The sequence below is a fragment of the Drosophila miranda genome, chromosome XL (assembly GCF_003369915.1).
Source record: "Drosophila miranda strain MSH22 chromosome XL, D.miranda_PacBio2.1, whole genome shotgun sequence".
In the NCBI taxonomy this organism is placed as follows: domain Eukaryota; kingdom Metazoa; phylum Arthropoda; class Insecta; order Diptera; family Drosophilidae; genus Drosophila; species Drosophila miranda.
Window position 1 is genome coordinate 21,715,188 of NC_046673.1, and position 17,331 is coordinate 21,732,518.

At 48.5% G+C, this 17,331-nt stretch overlaps 2 protein-coding genes across 4 annotated transcripts; both read right to left on the bottom strand.

Annotated features, from left to right (window-relative positions):
- Nucleotides 1–831: 831 nt before the first annotated feature.
- Nucleotides 832–12,597, bottom strand: LOC117186944 (nardilysin-like). 2 transcript variants are annotated; one of them, XM_033388353.1, is made up of 3 exons: nucleotides 12,483–12,597; nucleotides 2,574–2,662; nucleotides 832–2,503 (listed from the first exon to the last, which is right to left on the bottom strand). In XM_033388353.1, the coding sequence occupies exons 1-3, from the start codon at nucleotides 12,513–12,515 to the stop codon at nucleotides 934–936; spliced, it is 1,692 nt and encodes a 563-aa protein (XP_033244244.1). In that variant the 5' UTR covers nucleotides 12,516–12,597; the 3' UTR covers nucleotides 832–933. The 2 variants fall into 2 exon arrangements, with proteins under 2 accessions (XP_033244244.1, XP_033244247.1); XM_033388356.1 differs by lacking the exon at nucleotides 12,483–12,597 and having other exon boundaries at nucleotides 2,555–2,656.
- Nucleotides 12,598–14,861: 2,264 nt separating this feature from the next.
- On the bottom strand, nucleotides 14,862–17,272 carry LOC117186941 (copper-transporting ATPase 2-like). 2 transcript variants are annotated; one of them, XM_033388344.1, is made up of 3 exons: nucleotides 15,866–15,958; nucleotides 15,016–15,804; nucleotides 14,862–14,954 (listed from the first exon to the last, which is right to left on the bottom strand). In XM_033388344.1, exons 2-3 carry the CDS (start codon nucleotides 15,751–15,753, stop codon nucleotides 14,910–14,912), a joined length of 783 nt encoding a protein of 260 aa, XP_033244235.1. In that variant the 5' UTR covers nucleotides 15,754–15,804; nucleotides 15,866–15,958; the 3' UTR covers nucleotides 14,862–14,909. The 2 variants fall into 2 exon arrangements, with proteins under 2 accessions (XP_033244235.1, XP_033244234.1); XM_033388343.1 differs by lacking the exon at nucleotides 14,862–14,954 and adding an exon at nucleotides 16,974–17,272 and having other exon boundaries at nucleotides 15,234–15,804; nucleotides 15,866–16,914.
- Nucleotides 17,273–17,331: the final 59 nt, after the last annotated feature.

Consider the following 17,331-nt stretch of genomic DNA (forward strand, 5'->3'; position numbering starts at 1 on the left):
CGTTTGATGCGACGAGGCAGTAATTGAGTACCCAACAATGCCATAATAGAGCCGTACTCTGGCGTACACCTCGTAGCACAGTTTCTCCTGTGTGCACAGATATTCATGGATGGGGTCCTCAAGGATTTCCATCATCAGATCGAGGATGCTCTGCACTCGGATCGTATTCGGTCCGATTTGATAGTAGTTCATGATCACCGTGTTGGCATCGCGATCGTTGAGGGCATTACAGAGAGTGCAGTGGCTACCTTGTGGCAATTCCTTCACACTGTCCTCCAGCAATTGGGGCTCTGAAATGGCCCGACATTGGAGGCGACTGATCACCGTATTTAACAAACTGCAGGCGGACAGCTCCGTGTAGTTGCCCTCAATGAGGGCCTGAATGTACAGCTCCTGAGGGAACCGTTGAGCAAAGGCCTTGAATTCCTCCAAAGTGATGCCATTGATGCTCTTGTACTTGTCGATGGTCAGCCAATGAGACTCCTCAATCACACATGCGCGAATGTCCCTAAAAAATCAAATGGATATACCGGTTCCAGATCTAGAGTAAGAAACAGTTCCTCTCACCTGCAAAGCAGCGGCGACTTGATCAACTCATAAAAATAGAGCTCCCGGAGATTGTCGCGATAGTTATTTAGGATGGACTCCTCGAGACTGTCGGCCACACTCACAATCGCCTGGGCAATGGCCTCCACCACCAGATGGAGCTTCTCGTTGTAGCCCCGCACCTTGAGCACAAGACCCTTTTCCCGACAGTGAAGCCATAGCTTATGCCCGCAGTGGCAGCCGCATAGAGCTGCTCGAGTACATGGACCTCCACTAACTCGACGTACAAAGAGCACATGGCACCTCTGAGGGGGATGGATCGGATCGGATCGGATAGGATAGGATTGAGGTGGTTCAAGCAATGCTGAGGGTCGCTGGACTGTTAGCTTACTTCCTGGCACTCTGACGCTGAAGTGGCGAAATGAAATAGAACGACATACTGGCCTTGGGCTCCCCGAATTTGTCGTCCAGACGATACCACAGCTCGCAGATGTTTGTCTTCATCAGCTTCTTGGGGCACGGCGGTAGGTCCGGTTTACCCAGTTCCAGCCAAAATATCCTAAAATCCTCGGCCACAAAGGCATTGGGTTCTGGCAGGCACAGCTCCTCGATGGGATTGAATTCGTGCCACAATTTCTTCCATTGGTCGGGCATGGGGCTGGGGCTGTCGCCCACGTACGTATCCCCCGAGGTAATCACCATATTGAAGTCCATTTTGTTCAGAAATCCAATCATTTCGGACATGTGCTGGTCGCTGTATTCGTAGTAGAGGCCCCTGGCGGTGAGCACATCCTTACCCGGATAATATTTGCTAGATAGCACCAGATCCTGTACGTTGTAGAGGGCCGTACGATGGGTCTGGAAACGGAATCTGGCCTCCTCAATCAACTGCTGTTTGTCATACAAAGGCCGCAGTACCGCCGAGTCCGAGGCAGCGATGAGCTTTATATAGGCAAAGGTCGCGGCCAGCACCCCATCGATGTGCTTGTAGCCTTCGTCGGTGAGGTGGATGGACAGCTTGAACAGCGAATAGATGGAGTTGAGATTGAAGCCATTATCATCGACGCCAGCCAGCAGAGAGACCGACCAACGGCGATGCCGCAGGTAGACACAGAGACTGCCAGGACCCTCCTGGCTGAGCAAATAGGCCAGGAACGCCTCCGGCTTGCTGCGGTAATACTGCCGGACACTGGGCAGCAGCCATGTCAGGTCCAGCCGACATCCGCCATCCGAGGAAGTCACATAGAACACATTCTCGTGAAACTCCGGACGGAAGGCGGTGCGATAATCGAGCCGTGTGAGATTTACCGACTCCATGCCGTTGCTTGGTATCACACCAAAGTGGCGGCAGATCATCTTCTCCAGCTCCTTGAGGGAGAGGCTTGCCTGCAGGCATACGTGCATGTGATTGGCCGCATAATTGTCGCGTCGCAGCTGTTGGATCATCGCGGCGAGGGCATCCTCGGGATCCTTCTCCTTGAGCTCGGCCAAATTGTCCCAGTCGTACAGCTCATGCGGATAGTTGTCGGCGGCCAGGCTGGCCAGCAGCAGATTCCGCTGCGCCTGGTAGTCCTCGACCTCTTGCCGAAGATCCGCTATGATCGGCAGCCTCTCGCGCTCTAGGACATCCTGTTTGATCAGCAGGGCCGTCAGGTGCAACAGAGTCGAGGTTAGGTGCAGCTCGGGCACTTCAAAGTAGAACATCGTCTCCTCGCAATCGGCTCTGACGTTGCTGAAGCCCCCACATTGTTTCACATGCGACGTGAAGATGCCGTCCATGTGGAGCAGATGCTCCAAAACGTGCGTCAGGCCGCGAAAATTCTGCGGATCTTTGAACGAACCGCAGTCGACCGTCAGGGCAAGGGCGGCCGTTTTGTAGCCAACAGAGTCCCCAGTGCTCACTGGATCGGGGTCCGAAACGATCAAGGCTTTTAGGCCATTCTGGAGCAAAATGGACCTGCAATCATGGCTCAATCAGGAATGCACAAGGTTCTGTACCTCTACCCACCTCATGTGTTTCCACTTACTTGTACGATTTTTTGTCGTTTTCCGATTGATCTGGAACGTCCGTCTCTAGATTCTCAGGGCTGAATACCGGCTCCATTGCCACTTGTAAATTGTTATGATCCGCCTCTTTGCCACCCTGGCCTATCGTTCCCAGCTAGCTCACGGGGAAGTCAGTGGTGTTTCCGACCCGATAAGCCAGGGGACGGATTGAACAAAACAAAAACAAAAAAAAACATACAAAAAAACAAATCTAATTTATAGGACAGACTTGTCCTCGTTGGCACTTTCGTCAGCGGGGATAGTTGGTTTCGTTATCCCTAGCAGGGTCCCACCCTTCCATGAGCGCCACCTTTTGAATTCGCTCCCTTTTCATATTCAGGGTCCCGCTCTTCTTCTCGCTCTCGTCCCACCCAACTACCGTTTTCTATTCACTCATGACTCTTTTCAAATTTTCCATTTTATATCCATTATATTTTCTTATTTATCTTGAACATTATTAATTAATAATCTAGGTTTATATAAAGGAAACAAATACTAACACAAAAATACTAACTATACTACTACTACTATACTACTAATACTGGCCTATCGTTCCCAGCTAGCTCACGGTGAAGTCAGGGGTGTTTCCGACCCGATAAGCCAGGGGACGGATTGAACAAAACAAAAACAACAAAAACATACAAAAAAATACAAATTTAATTTATAGGACAGACTTGTCCTCGTTGGCACTTTCGTCAGTGGGGATAGTTGGTTTCGTTATCCCTAGCAGGGTCCCACCCTTCCATGAGCGCCACCTTTTGAATTCGCTCCCTTTTCATATTCAGGGTCCCGCTCTTCTTCTCGCTCTCGTCCCACCCAACTACCGTTTTCTATTCACTCATGACTCTTTTCAAATTTTCCATTTTATATCCATTATATTTTCTTATTTATCTTGAACATTATTAATTAATAATCTAGGTTTATATAAAGGAAACAAATACTAACACAAAAATACTAACAAAAAAAATAAACCCTATTTCGGCCGAATTGGCAGCCCCCTTTGATAGAGGTTGTTGCTTCCTGATGCTTGCTGATGTTTACGTTTGATCGTGGTGTTTTTTTATATGATCGTGATATATTGTTTAATTGTGGGTCGGACGGGTGTAGATGTGTGAAATGTGGTGATGTTATGTGATGTGTTATGAATGAGAGTATGTATACATGCGTGGGTTGTGTGTGATGTGGGTGGATGAAGGTGTGTGATATTGATTCGTGTGGGTGTATTTCTGCTTTGAAGTCCGGATTCTTTCCCCGGGGGGGCTGGTGTGTGGGGACAGAAACGTGTCTCCAGTCGGTGCTCCGCTGACGGTTCCTTGGTGCCGGTGCTCCGCTGACGGTTCTCGCACCAGTTTTCCGGCCTGGCCAGTACCGGGCTGCTGCTGCCGATGTCCGCCGCTTCCGCTGATGTTGATGCCTGCCGCTGATGTCTTGGTGGGATCGTCGTCTCCACGATCACCAATTTTGTTTCCTTTTTTCTTTCAGGGCACGTGCGGCCTCCACTATTCTCCACCGGAAACTCTCTCTTTTTTTTCTTCCTCGCCCCGTTTCCTTTTCTCCCACGCAACTCTGCCACTGCTTCCCAGGATCCACTATAGATGCCGCTGTCTCTTTCTTCTCCAGCCCTGATACCTATCGGCTCTCTCCAAAACCGCCCATAACACCACACTACCGTTTCCAGGATTACTCCGCCGAAACGGGAGTGCCAAGCTGGCGGGCTTTTTCAATTAAGGGGCCCCAAACGTAGGCCATCGCCCACACCCTGAGATTGAGAGTCTCTGGCTCCATCGACTGAGATGCCTGGGCTACTGCTTCAGATCCTTTGCGTGAAACACCCCAATACGTGAGCCTTGCAACGTCTCCAGCTCGTACAGACTGTTGCCCATACTCCGGATCACTCGGCACTTGACGTATTTTGGGCTGAACTTCGCGTTGATGTTGTTTTTAAATTTGCTCAACACGAAATTCCGCTTATATATCTCCTGACCCGGTAAGTACCTAATTTCTCGAGCTTTTCGATTATACCTGTTCTTCGCTCTGTTGTAGGCTTCATGAGAGTTTCCTCGGACCTCATCTCGGACTATCTCCATCTTGTCACTCCTCGCCAAGGGTGACATTTGTGCATCATTTAGGGCGCCCAGTCTGCGTGCCAATTTATAATCTCGGCCGCTAGTAAACATGTGCTGCCCAAACAACACAAAGTATGGCGACGTCCCGATACCCGTGTGTATAGCGCTCCTAGCCACACACTGGATCTCCGTCAGCTTCTCGTCCCAGCGCGTGTGATCCTCACTAGCGTATGTCCTTATTGCTGCCAGTACAGTCTGGTTCACTCGTTCGGCCGCGTTCGCCTGCGGTGCATAGTTCCCCGACTTCAGGTGCGTTATGCTTCTCCTATCCAGGAATTGAGAGAATTCAGCTGACACAAATTGCTTTCCATTATCGGTATGCACTATTTCAGGCACGCCAAACTGCGCGAAGACCTCGGCGTGCAAGAATCGGATCACGGCCGAAGACGTCGCCTTAGGCAAAGCCTTCAACCAGACATATCTGGACATGTGATCGAGGACTATTAGTATGACCACATTGCCACTTCGAGTCCTCGGATATGGACCCAGGAAATCCAGGTACAGTTTTTGAATCGGCCTCTCGGTTCTGGTTTCGGCCCCCATGAGTTGAATGTTTTGTTTCTTTGCAGGTGTTACAATCAGCCACATATGCCTTCACCTGCACGGTCATCCGGGGCCAATAATAGAACTGTCGCAGCCGTCCCAGTGTCCTCGCGATTCCTCCATGCATTGCCACATCGCTGTCGTGAGCCTGTTGGATCAGTGTGCTCGTCAGGGCTTCCGGGATCCATAGCTTCCACGAAAACTCCTCTAATTCCGGCCGGCCAAATTGTGTGCGCTTAAACAGCAGTCCTTCCTCCACCTTCAGGTCTGGGAATTCATCCTCATCGCTCTGGACCGACTCAATTTTTCTTCGGTATTCTTCATCCTCGAAGGCTGTGGTGTCGAACTCCAGGAAGTCGATAGCGTCCACGTCAAAGGGACGTGACAGCATATCGGCGACGATATTTTCCTTTCCTTTGCGGTGCTCGATTTCGAAGTCATAAGCCTGGAGAGCCAACGACCACCTGGCTAGCCTCCCATCCAGTGCTTTGAATCGCATGAGCCACTGCAAACTCGCGTGATCTGTTATCACCGTGAATGGCATCAGTTCTACGTATGCACGGAACTTCTCTATGGCTCTTACCGCCGCCAGACACTCCTTCTCTGGCACGCTATAGTTGAGCTGTGCACCTCTTAGCTTCGCCGAAAAGAATGCGATCGGGTGCTCTGCTCCTTCATCATCCCTCTGGAAGAGAACTGCTCCAATCCCCACGTGGCTCGCATCACACTGGATGAAGAAGTGCTTCTTAAAGTCTGGGTGATGTAGCACGAGGGCACTGGTAAGTGCTTTTTTGAGCTCCTCGAACGATTTTCCTGCCTCCTCCGTCAGCTTAAATTGCCCTTTTCCTTTCAGACAGTCTGTCAGAGGAGCCGAGAGTGCCGAGAAATTTCGGATAAACCGCCGAAACCAGCCAGCTGTCCCCAAAAATCTCCGGATTTGTCTCACGTTCCTTGGCATTGGTATTTGGGTTATCGCCTGTACTTTCTCCGGATCTGTCCTAAGTGCGCCGTCGCCTACGATGTACCCTAAATACTTTAAATATTTATAGCCGAATTTCGATTTTTTTCTTCCAATTGTCAGGTTTGCCTCCTTGAGACACTTGGCCACTTCCTCTAACAGGTGTATATGCTCCTCAAACGTCCGGGAAATAACTAGTAGATCGTCTAAGTATACAAAGACATGGCTTCGGAGTCGTTGTGGAATTACTCGATCCATCAACCGACACAGCCGTTGGGCTGCATTGCACAACCCGAAGGGCATCGATTTAAATTGATAGAGTGGTCTGCCCGGCACCGTGAATGCTGTGTACGTCCGACTTTCAGGCTCCAGCTCTATCTGCCAAAATGCGTGCTTTAAATCGATGCTGCTGATGTACACCGTATCCTCTACGCGGCTCAGAATTGACTCGATGCTCTGCAGCGGGTAAGCATCCTTCACGGTTAATTTGTTTAGTTTCCGCGCATCCAGACACAATCGGTTTTTTCCCGGCTTACGTACCAGCGTCACGCGGTTGCTCCACGGGCTCTCGCTGGTTTCGATGACTCCGAGGCGCAACATTTCGCCCACCTCGGCAAACAACAGCTCTTGCACCGCGGGAGACACCGGGTAGAATCGCTCCTTTACGGGTACGGATCCCTCGATTAATTGAATTTCGTGCCTTTCGAGCGTCGTTCTTCCCAAACCATGTGTGTCGAATGCCCTGAAGTTGTTCTTCACCTGGTCCAGACGTGTCTGCTGCGTGTGCGTCAATTCGTGCGGTTCCGTTGGTCTACTCCTAGTCAGCACCTCAGCATCAATTTCGGCTAATTCCTTGTGTCGTTCTAGGCCTACTATATGCGGAGCCAGACCAAACTTCCGCCAGAAATCGACCCCTAGGTACAGCGGTTGTTTCAGCGAGGGACACAGGAACAACTCCATAGTCTGCTTCTAGCCTCCATACGTCATTACTGTCGACACATGTCCCAGTATTTTATGAGGAGTGCCGCCCGCTATTTGTACTGAGAATTTCTTTATGTCTTGAAGTTTCAGCTCCAATTCTCCTATCAGTTCCAGGCCACCTTTCCCCAGAAGGCTCACCGATGCCCCTGTATCCAGTAGTCCCATCAGCGTCCTCGGGCCCAACTTCACTCGTGCGAATGGCCTGTCATCCTGACGAATTGCCGAGTGGACTGCAGCACACACCTGAAGCCGCCTTCTCTTTCGCCCCTGAAACCTGTCCCGAGCCCGCTGTGCTCTGACTGCTCCCGTTCGGATACTCTCATCGAGTTCGTCCCCCATTATACGATTCCTGGCCTGTTCGTACTGCCGCTGTCTTTCCTTTATCGGGTAATACCGCTTGGTTAACCTTATATATGGTAGTGTAAATATTCTTATTGCTACTTCTTTCCTTAGGGGTATCTAATTTAACGTTGGAGGGCCTATCTATTGGCTGCTTCGCGGCGACGTGGAACTCGACTCCTCCAATTGCGTCGTGCTCCTTTTTGCGTTTCCCGGCCGACATTTAGGACATTTAGGGAGGATGACCCCGGCCAGCCCGCACTTGTAGCAGAACAGGTTACGTACGGCCGACTCACACTCAAAATAGGTGTGACCCGGCTGAGCGCAATTCCAGCACTTCAGCTGGGTGCGGTCGCCTCCGGATTCCCTCGTCCTATGGACAGCATCCAATGCCTCGGTCTGTTCCTCCGGGTCGTGAGTGTTCGCATCCAATTCATGTACTTTGTGATCTTCCCTGCGCCTACTACCCCCATGGTCTGGACCGCTCCTTGTCCATCGCGTCGCCAGCAGTTTCTCGGCGTCCGCACACTCTTCTCGCAGCTTCTGGAGATTTGGTATCTGCATTGGATAAATCACCCTTGAAATTGCATTCCTAATATTGATCTTTATGATCTTTATTAGATCATAATCCGAGAACGGATTCAGCAATCTCGACCTCAACACCAACATCTCCTGGATGTACTGGTCCGCCGACTCCCCGCGGCGTTGTCGGCGTTCCCTGAGCACTTGCTCTCGCTCGAACTCTGTCCGACGAACTTGAAACTGCTGCTGGAGACCATATCTCAGATTCGGCCAGTCCGGCATTCCTACCGTCCGCACATGCATCCAGTACCAATCCCTTGCGTGGCCACTGACCAATGTGTGAAAGGCTTTCAACACCTCCGCCCACGGTACCTGGTACGACGTCTGTAGATGCTCCACCCGGAATATGAATTCCGCCACGGGCATCCCCTTTGGATCGCCGTCGAAGCTAAGTCCCCATCTTCGTATCTGCACTTGCTCCTGCCTAGCCTCTCCGAAACTCGGTCGATTCCTGTTAGGGTTTGCTCCTGCGCCCATCCCGTTGAACAGCCACTCCTCCACGGGTCTCTGATCGGCTTGGGTCCTCTGATCGGCCTCCAATGTTCGGTTGTCCACGAACAAGTGCGTTGGATGTGCTTGCTGGTTCGCGGGTGCTTCCTGTTGACCTCCGCATGTACGTTTTCCGCCACTTGCGACGGCCCTTCCGGCCTACTGCCGGCTTTACCGTCCTGGGACCGAGTCGTCGGCATGTTGTACGGCTGGTACCTGCGCTGTGCCTCTGGGCTACGCCTTGTCTTTCCCGACCCTTTAAAAATCTCCGGGTCACTCATCAACCAATTTTCCTAACGTACTCCTTTGCTTCGTCTATTCCCTATTTACTTAACTATCTTGGTGATAAATAAATTGGATTGTTTATTATCTGTTTATTATTATTAGTTCCAGGCTAATTAATCCTCAATACCTTCAATCGTAACGAGAAAACAAATAAATAAATAGTGCAATAAATAAATAAGCGAATAATTAATTCAATGTTTAGATAACCAAATAAATAAATTTAAATACATAAATCGGTTAATTTAAATCAATAAATTGATAAATCTAAATATCCAAACTGATTCAATCAAATAAATAAACACCTACATCTACAATTAATCGCCTAATTAAATGCAACACTAAATAACTAAATACTTCCTCTCCCAAACAAAAACTCTTTTTCCGATGACTTGCCTAATGCCTACTTCTAAAATTGCTTCCAAACAATGCTAGCGAGGATCGTCAGTCCTAAAAAAAAAAATGATTTCCCTTTGGGTTTTCTTGCTTCGGCTTTCCAATAGTCTGCTAAATCACTAACAAAAAAAAACATATAATTCCCAAACTGCTTCAGACAAAAATTCACCTTTAATTTGTTTGGTGGGACGAGAGACAACTGCATTAATTGTTTTGCAGGTGAGCGGACCCCCTTCTTTTCCCCTTGCTATTTACCTTCGCTTACTTTTTCTGAGTGCCAACTCCCTTTGCTGTTTCCTCCCTCAGATCGCCGTGGATCCCCCAGAATCGGACAACGACGTTAATGCCTCTGGACATAACCCGGACCACGACTCGACAGATCCTCCGGCACCTCTTCCTCTTTTCAGATCCAGACAGCGAGCTCCACGAGTCGGGCAACGAGGCTACTACCACCTGGTAATACCTGGACCACAACTCGGGACACACACTTCCTTCCCTTCTACCTCCGATACATAACTACCATGTCCATTTTCCTCTCTTCTACTCCTCTCAGCGGCTACGACGGCTAGGATTTATTCCCGGCTCGCGGACCGGCTGAGTTTCGTTCTACCAGGGTTCCATTTTACACCGGGTCTTTAAGACTCGCGTTTAAAATCGATCCCTTCTATTACCATTGGGCGCCATTTGTTATGATCCGCCTCTTTGCCACCCTGGCCCATGATGCAATTATACAAGGTGGTCTCGTCGGGAGCCGAAGTTCGTTCGTGCTGTCCCTTATCGTCAGTGCATGCTTGCTTGTTGATGAAGGTTGTTTACGGACGAATTGTTTGATATATTCTTAGCCCTTATGTCCCGACAACAACAAAATTATAAAAGCATATAAAAAAAATACCACAGAATTAGAAATAATCTTTATATATTATGTAAAAGAACATTTTAATATAACTAAAAATGTTGAAGAAAAATTATTAATGGCTGCATAAAATTTAAATATTAATATATCAGTAAAATCATTTTATTTTAAAATTTTAAAACCCACGGGCCTGTTAAGGGTTAATCAACATCAACATATACCGTCTCACTCACACTCACTATACTATGTGCCCTTCACTCGCACTTATTGCTAGCATACGTTAATGGACTAACTATTGCCGACGAGACCACCTTGTATAATTGCATCATGCCCTGGCCTATCGTTCCCAGCTAGCTCACGGGGAAGTCAGGGGTGTTTCCGACCCGATAAGCCAGGGGACGGATTGAACAAAACAAAAACAAAAAAAAACATACAAAAAAACAAATCTAATTTATAGGACAGACTTGTCCTCGTTGGCACTTTCGTCAGTGGGGATAGTTGGTTTCGTTATCCCTAGCAGGGTCCCACCCTTCCATGAGCGCCACCTTTTGAATTCGCTCCCTTTTCATATTCAGGGTCCCGCTCTTCTTCTCGCTCTCGTCCCACCCAACTACCGTTTTCTATTCACTCATGACTCTTTTCAAATTTTCCATTTTATATCCATTATATTTTCTTATTTATCTTGAACATTATTAATTAATAATCTAGGTTTATATAAAGGAAACAAATTCTAACACAAAAATACTAACTATACTACTACTACTATACTACTAATACTGGCCTATCGTTCCCAGCTAGTTCACGGTGAAGTCAGGGGTGCTTCCGACCCGATAAGCCAGGGGACGGATTGAACAAAACAAAAACAAAAAAAACATACAAAAAAACAAATCTAATTTATAGGACAGACTTGTCCTCGTTGGCACTTTCGTCAGCGGGGATAGTTGGTTTCGTTATCCCTAGCATGGTCCCACCCTTCCATGAGCGCCACCTTTTGAATTCGCTCCCTTTTCATATTCAGGGTCCCGCTCTTCTTCTCGCTCTCGTCCCACCCAACTACCGTTTTCTATTCACTCATGACTCTTTTCAAATTTTCCATTTTATATCCATTATATTTTCTTATTTATCTTGAACATTATTAATTAATAATCTAGGTTTATATAAAGGAAACAAATATTAACACAAAAATACTAACTATACTACTACTACTATACTACTAATACTGGCCTATCGTTCCCAGCTAGCTCACGGTGAAGTCAGGGGTGTTTCCGACCCGATAAGCCAGGGGACGGATTGAACAAAACAAAAACAAAAAAAAACATACAAAAAAACAAATCTAATTTATAGGACAGACTTGTCCTCGTTGGCACTTTCGTCAGTGGGGATAGTTGGTTTCGTTATCCCTAGCAGGGTCCCACCCTTCCATGAGCGCCACCTTTTGAATTCGCTCCCTTTTCATATTCAGGGTCCCGCTCTTCTTCTCGCTCTCGTCCCACCCAACTACCGTTTTCTATTCACTCATGACTCTTTTCAAATTTTCCATTTTATATCCATTATATTTTCTTATTTATCTTGAACATTATTAATTAATAATCTAGGTTTATATAAAGGAAACAAATACTAACACAAAAATACTAACAAAAAAATAAACCCTATTTCGGCCGAATTGGCAGCCCCCTTTGATAGAGGTTGTTGCTTCCTGATGCTTGCTGATGTTTACGTTTGATCGAGGTGTTTTTTTATATGATCGTGATATATTGTTTAATTGTGGGTCGGACGGGTGTAGATGTGTGAAATGTGGTGATGTTATGTGATGTGTTATGAATGAGGGTATACCCATACATGCGTGGGTTGTGTGTGATGTGGGTGGATGAAGGTGTGTGATATTGATTCGTGTGGGTGTATTTCTGCTTTGAAGTCCGGATTCTTTCCCCGGGGGGGGTTGGTGTGTGGGGACAGAAACGTGTCTCCAGTCGGTGCCCCGCTGACGGTTCCTTGGTGCCGGTGCTCCGCTGACGGTTCTCGCAACAGTTTTCCGGCCTGGCCAGTACCGGGATGCTGCTGCCGATGTCCGCCGCTTCCGCTGATGTTGATGCCTGCCGCTGATGTCTTGGTGGGATCGTCGTCTCCACGATCACCAATTTTGTTTCCTTTTTTTCTTCCAGGGCACCGCACGTGCCTCCACCATTCTCCACCGGAAACTTTTTTTTTTTTCTTCCTCCTCCCGTTTCCTTTTCTCCCACGCAACTCTGCCACTCTTCCCAGGATCCACTATAGATGCCGCTGTCTCTTTCTTCTCCAGGCCTGATACCTATCGGCTCTCTCCAAAACCGCCCATAACAAAATTATCTATTTCTATGTCTACATTCTCCGCCATTTCTGCTTGTGTACTCAAAACCGATGCTCACCGATTTACAATATAAATATTTTTTTACTTATATTTTTGACATAACTATCGATGGCAGTACTTTATCATTGACTTTGCAGGCCTATTTAGGGAAGACAATAAATTAGTCGGATAAAAGTCGGCTCAGGCGATATCTATCTGAATATCTATCGGTCGGGTCCACACGGCTGCACTCGATACTCGCAAAAGCCAGTGCCAGGAATCGAAGCCAAACGTCGCCATTTTAAAGTTCGTCCCACTTGGATTTTTCGCAAAAGAAAAAACGCAACGCTTTGAGGAAGGAGCATATAATTTGTGTCATTTATAGCAAAGTAAGTGGCAAAACACTCAGAAGAGCATGCGCAACAGCAATTCCAAAAAAAAGCTCACGTTTTTCTTCTAGAAATTGGAATTGGAAATTACAACAAGATGTCGAACCCAGAACGTATTATTTTGAAAGTAGTCACTCATAATGTTGAGCTTGGTCATATCATTACTGACAAAACTACCGAGTTCTTCCAACTTATGCGCGCTGCTACTCTGCGCGCAAATGTCCCCATGGATGGCATGCGCTTCATCTACAATGGGCATATCATCAAGGCAGCGGACACACCCGGGGGGCTGGGTATGCAAAACGGCCAAGTCATCAACGTAGAGATGACTGATCCAGCAAATGTTCCTACTCCGGAGTAAGCGTGTCATACCCAACACAATAAACCACTTTATAGACGAAAGAACTTTGCGAAAGAAATAAAATAAAGGTTAAACTTTCATCTATTGATGAAAAAAGGCCGAAAAAAGCTGCTCCCGTCCGAATATCGGTCCGGAGAATGCAATAAAAAAACTTACGCCGTGTCTGTGTCACATAGGGGTACGGTTTTCTGTGGGTGAACTGCTCCCTAACTTCAAAAGGCTTTAGAAAAAAATTGTGGCGTACACGTTGGCTACCAGGAGAATGTTTTCTCCTATTCAAATGGTTCTATTCAGAGTTTGAAATGTCCAAAGATTATGCCATTAGTATTTCGCACTCCATGGATTCCAGGAGAGTTATGCTTCGCTCTCGGGTTAGCGGTAGGAAAAAGGATACGCTTTTACTCTTGGATCCAGAATGTTCCAGAATGTGGCACCAAAACCCTCTCGAATATGCTTTACATTTCCGTTGTGTCTGTGTGGATGTTTGGTTTATATTTATTTATTTAATTAATTAATGGTTTAATGATCGTGCAAATTAACAATAAGTAACAATAGTTCATGTCTTTGATGTCTCTTTCTCGTGCCTTTTGACCCTTCGTTTGTTCAAGTGAACTTAATAATAGTACAATATAACTTACGATATATAAAAAAAAGAAGTCCTTATGCTTGCATATAATAATTACGGGGAGAGAAAATAAACAAAAACAAAAAAAAAAGCGAAGGATATATAAACATTATAATGAGGAGGGAAGCCAAGGGATGATAGGATGTGAGTTCGATGGAGTCTGTCGGTAAATACAAGAATTCAATAACCATGTAATATTGCATGCATATGCTCTATATACTCTATATACGTTGTATATACTATATATACATATGTATTATGTCTCGTTTTTTCGTTTTTACTTTACAAAAATGGTTACACTGCAAATTTGTTTTGTCCTGTGGCCTGTGTGGGTGTACAATTCACAGCTTTTGAAGCTCTGTGCTGTCGCTCAGGTATCGGCTCTTCACGATTTTGGTGCGTCCGTCGTACTGGTCCTCGGGATCGAGGAGTCCCTCCTCATGCTTGTCCGTCGACGAGTGACCGCCAATGCCACCGTTTCCCTGCATAAAGATCCTCGAAATGAGCGAAGTGTTTGAACGCTTGAAGGCCAACCGCTTGCCACCGACTTCGGGCAGATCGTCGAGGCCCCGATGCAGCGACAGGTTGTCCGACTCCGATGAGGAGCCATTGCGACGCGCCCGCTCGGCGGCCAGATGCGCCTCATACTCGGCCGTGCGCAGTGTCTTGGCCGTCGGCTTGCGGTACATCTTCAGCAGCAGCGAGGAGCACACAACGCTCACCGAACTGGCGGCCATTGCCACCGAGGCCATCCACGGCAGCAGGGTGAAACCATATGGGGCAAACAGTCCGCTGGCCAGCGGTATGCCCAACAGATTGTACATGCTGGCAAAGAAAAAGTTATATCGTATGCGACGCACTGTGCACCGCGAGAGATCCAGACAGGCGACCACATCCAGCAGATCGTTGCGCATCAGGACAATGTCCGAGGCCTCGGCAGCAACATCTGTGCCCGCAGCTATCGTGATGCCCACATCGGCCTGCGCCAGTGCCGGGCTGTCGTTCACACCATCCCCGACCATGGCCACGCGTATGCCGTGCTGCTGGATCCTTTGGATTTTGGCCACCTAATGGGATGGCAGCACCTCCGCATACACTGTCCGAATGCCAACCTGTGGAGGAAAAGGGTAAATGACTTAGGATTCCGGGAAACTCTAAATGGTAGGATCGTACTTCTCTTGCTATGCTCGCTGCCGTGTTCTTGTTGTCGCCCGTCAGCAGGACCACATCGATGCCCATACGCTTGAGCGTGTACACGGCCAAATGTGCCTCCGGCTTGACCATATCCGAGACGGCGAACATGCACACCAACTGCCCGTTCAGGGCGCACAGCACCGCCGTGTGCCCTTTGCGCTCCTCGTGCGTCATACAGTCGCAGATCTCCAGCGGCACTTCGATGGCATTCCGCTGCATCCACTCGCGATTGCCAATCAGCACTCGTATCTCCGGCCCGTCGATCAGCTTCTGCTGCTCCTCGCCGACAACGCCCTCAAGTGCCAGCAGCTGCTGTTGCGCCACTTCCATGGACTTGCGCACATCCCGCTGTGGCATCAGATGCTCCACAGTGGCCCCATTCTCCACATTGATGGAGCTCTGTGGATGCTGCCGGTACAGATTCTCGTAGTTGATGATCCGCTCTGCATTGCAGGCCTGTCGCAGTGTCTGCTCGTAGTTGGAGACGCTCACGCGAATGCCGCATCCCGGCACTGCCTGGAAATGTGAACTCTTGCCGAAATTTCTGCCCTGCTGGGCGGCGGCAGCCGGTCCCACGTTGAGCATGTCCTTGGCAAAGAGCACAATGGCCGAGGCAATGGGATGTTCGCTGTTCTGTTCGGCAGCTCCCACAATGGTCAAGGCACGGGCCAGGCTGCACACTTGGGGCGGCACGAAGAGGGTGACCTTGCTGGTCATCGGTGTGCCATGGGTGATAGTTCCCGTCTTGTCGAACACGACGGTTTTCACCTGAAAAGAGCGGGAAATGATTTAGAAACCGTTCACGAGGGAATCCCCTAGAAAAGCGTACCTTGTGTGGGGAGAAGTACAAGGTTCAGTCGACTGCCCAGATCCTCGTACAGGCTTTCTTCCCAACTGAATGTTGTGGACTTCCAATCCCCATTCTCACTGCCATCGGCCAATTGATCTTCTGAAACGGAAACAGAGCTCGGCGTCTGATGGGTCTCGAGGAAGACGTCGCTGCTGTAATTGGTTCTTTCCGAAGCCCAATCGTACGCCCATTCGGTGGGCGGATTTCCAATTACCTGAATCGAAAGTTTGCGACAATGTGCGGCATTCGTGTCTACCACGAAGCTAATCATCTCCTCTTTGGTGATATTGTGCAAGGCATCGGCCTGTTGTTGATTCCGATCGAACAGAAAATCCCCATTGATAATCTCCTCCCAATGGCGATCCGATTCCATGGCCAGGCTGTCGTCAGGGGCGAGCTTCGCCTGAATGAGTTTCTCCTTGGAGCGCAAAAACTCATCGTCGCGCATTTTGTTGAGGATCTGTAGCATCGCGTGGTGGAATTGATCGATGCCCCGCTCCAAATTCTTGGCTCCCTTTTTCGTTTGATGCGACGAGGCAGTAATTGAGTACCCAACAATGCCATAATAGAGCCGTACTCTGGCGTACACCTCGTAGCGCAGTTTCTCCTGTGTGCACAGATATTCATAGATGGGGTCCTCAAGGATTTCCATCATCAGATCGAGGATGCTCTGCACTCGGATCGTATTCGGTCCGATTTGATAGTAGTTCATGATCACCGTGTTGGCATCGCGATCGTTGAGGGCATTACAGAGAGTGCAGTGGCTACCTTGTGGCAATTCCTTCACACTGTCCTCCAGCAATTGGGGCTCTGAAATGGCCCGACATTGGAGGCGACTGATCACCGTATTTAACAAACTGCAGGCGGACAGCTCCGTGTAGTTGCCCTCAATGAGGGCCTGAATGTACAGCTCCTGAGGGAACCGTTGAGCAAAGGCCTTGAATTCCTCCAAAGTGATGCCATTGATGCTCTTGTACTTGTCGATGGTCAGCCAATGAGACTCCTCAATCACACATGCGCGAATGTCCCTAAAAAATCAAATGGATATACCGGTTCCAGATCTAGAGTAAGAAACAGTTCCTCTCACCTGCAAAGCAGCGGCGACTTGATCAACTCATAAAAATAGAGCTCCCGGAGATTGTCGCGATAGTTATTTAGGATGGACTCCTCGAGACTGTCGGCCACACTCACAATCGCCTGGGCAATGGCCTCCACCACCAGATGGAGCTTCTCGTTGTAGCCCCGCACCTTGAGCACAAGACCCTTTTCCCCGACAGTGAAGCCATAGCTTATGCCCGCAGTGGCAGCCGCATAGAGCTGCTCGAGTACATGGACCTCCACTAACTCGACGTACAAAGAGCACATGGCACCTCTGAGGGGGATGGATCGGATCGGATCGGATAGGATAGGATTGAGGTGGTTCAAGCAATGCTGAGGGTCGCTGG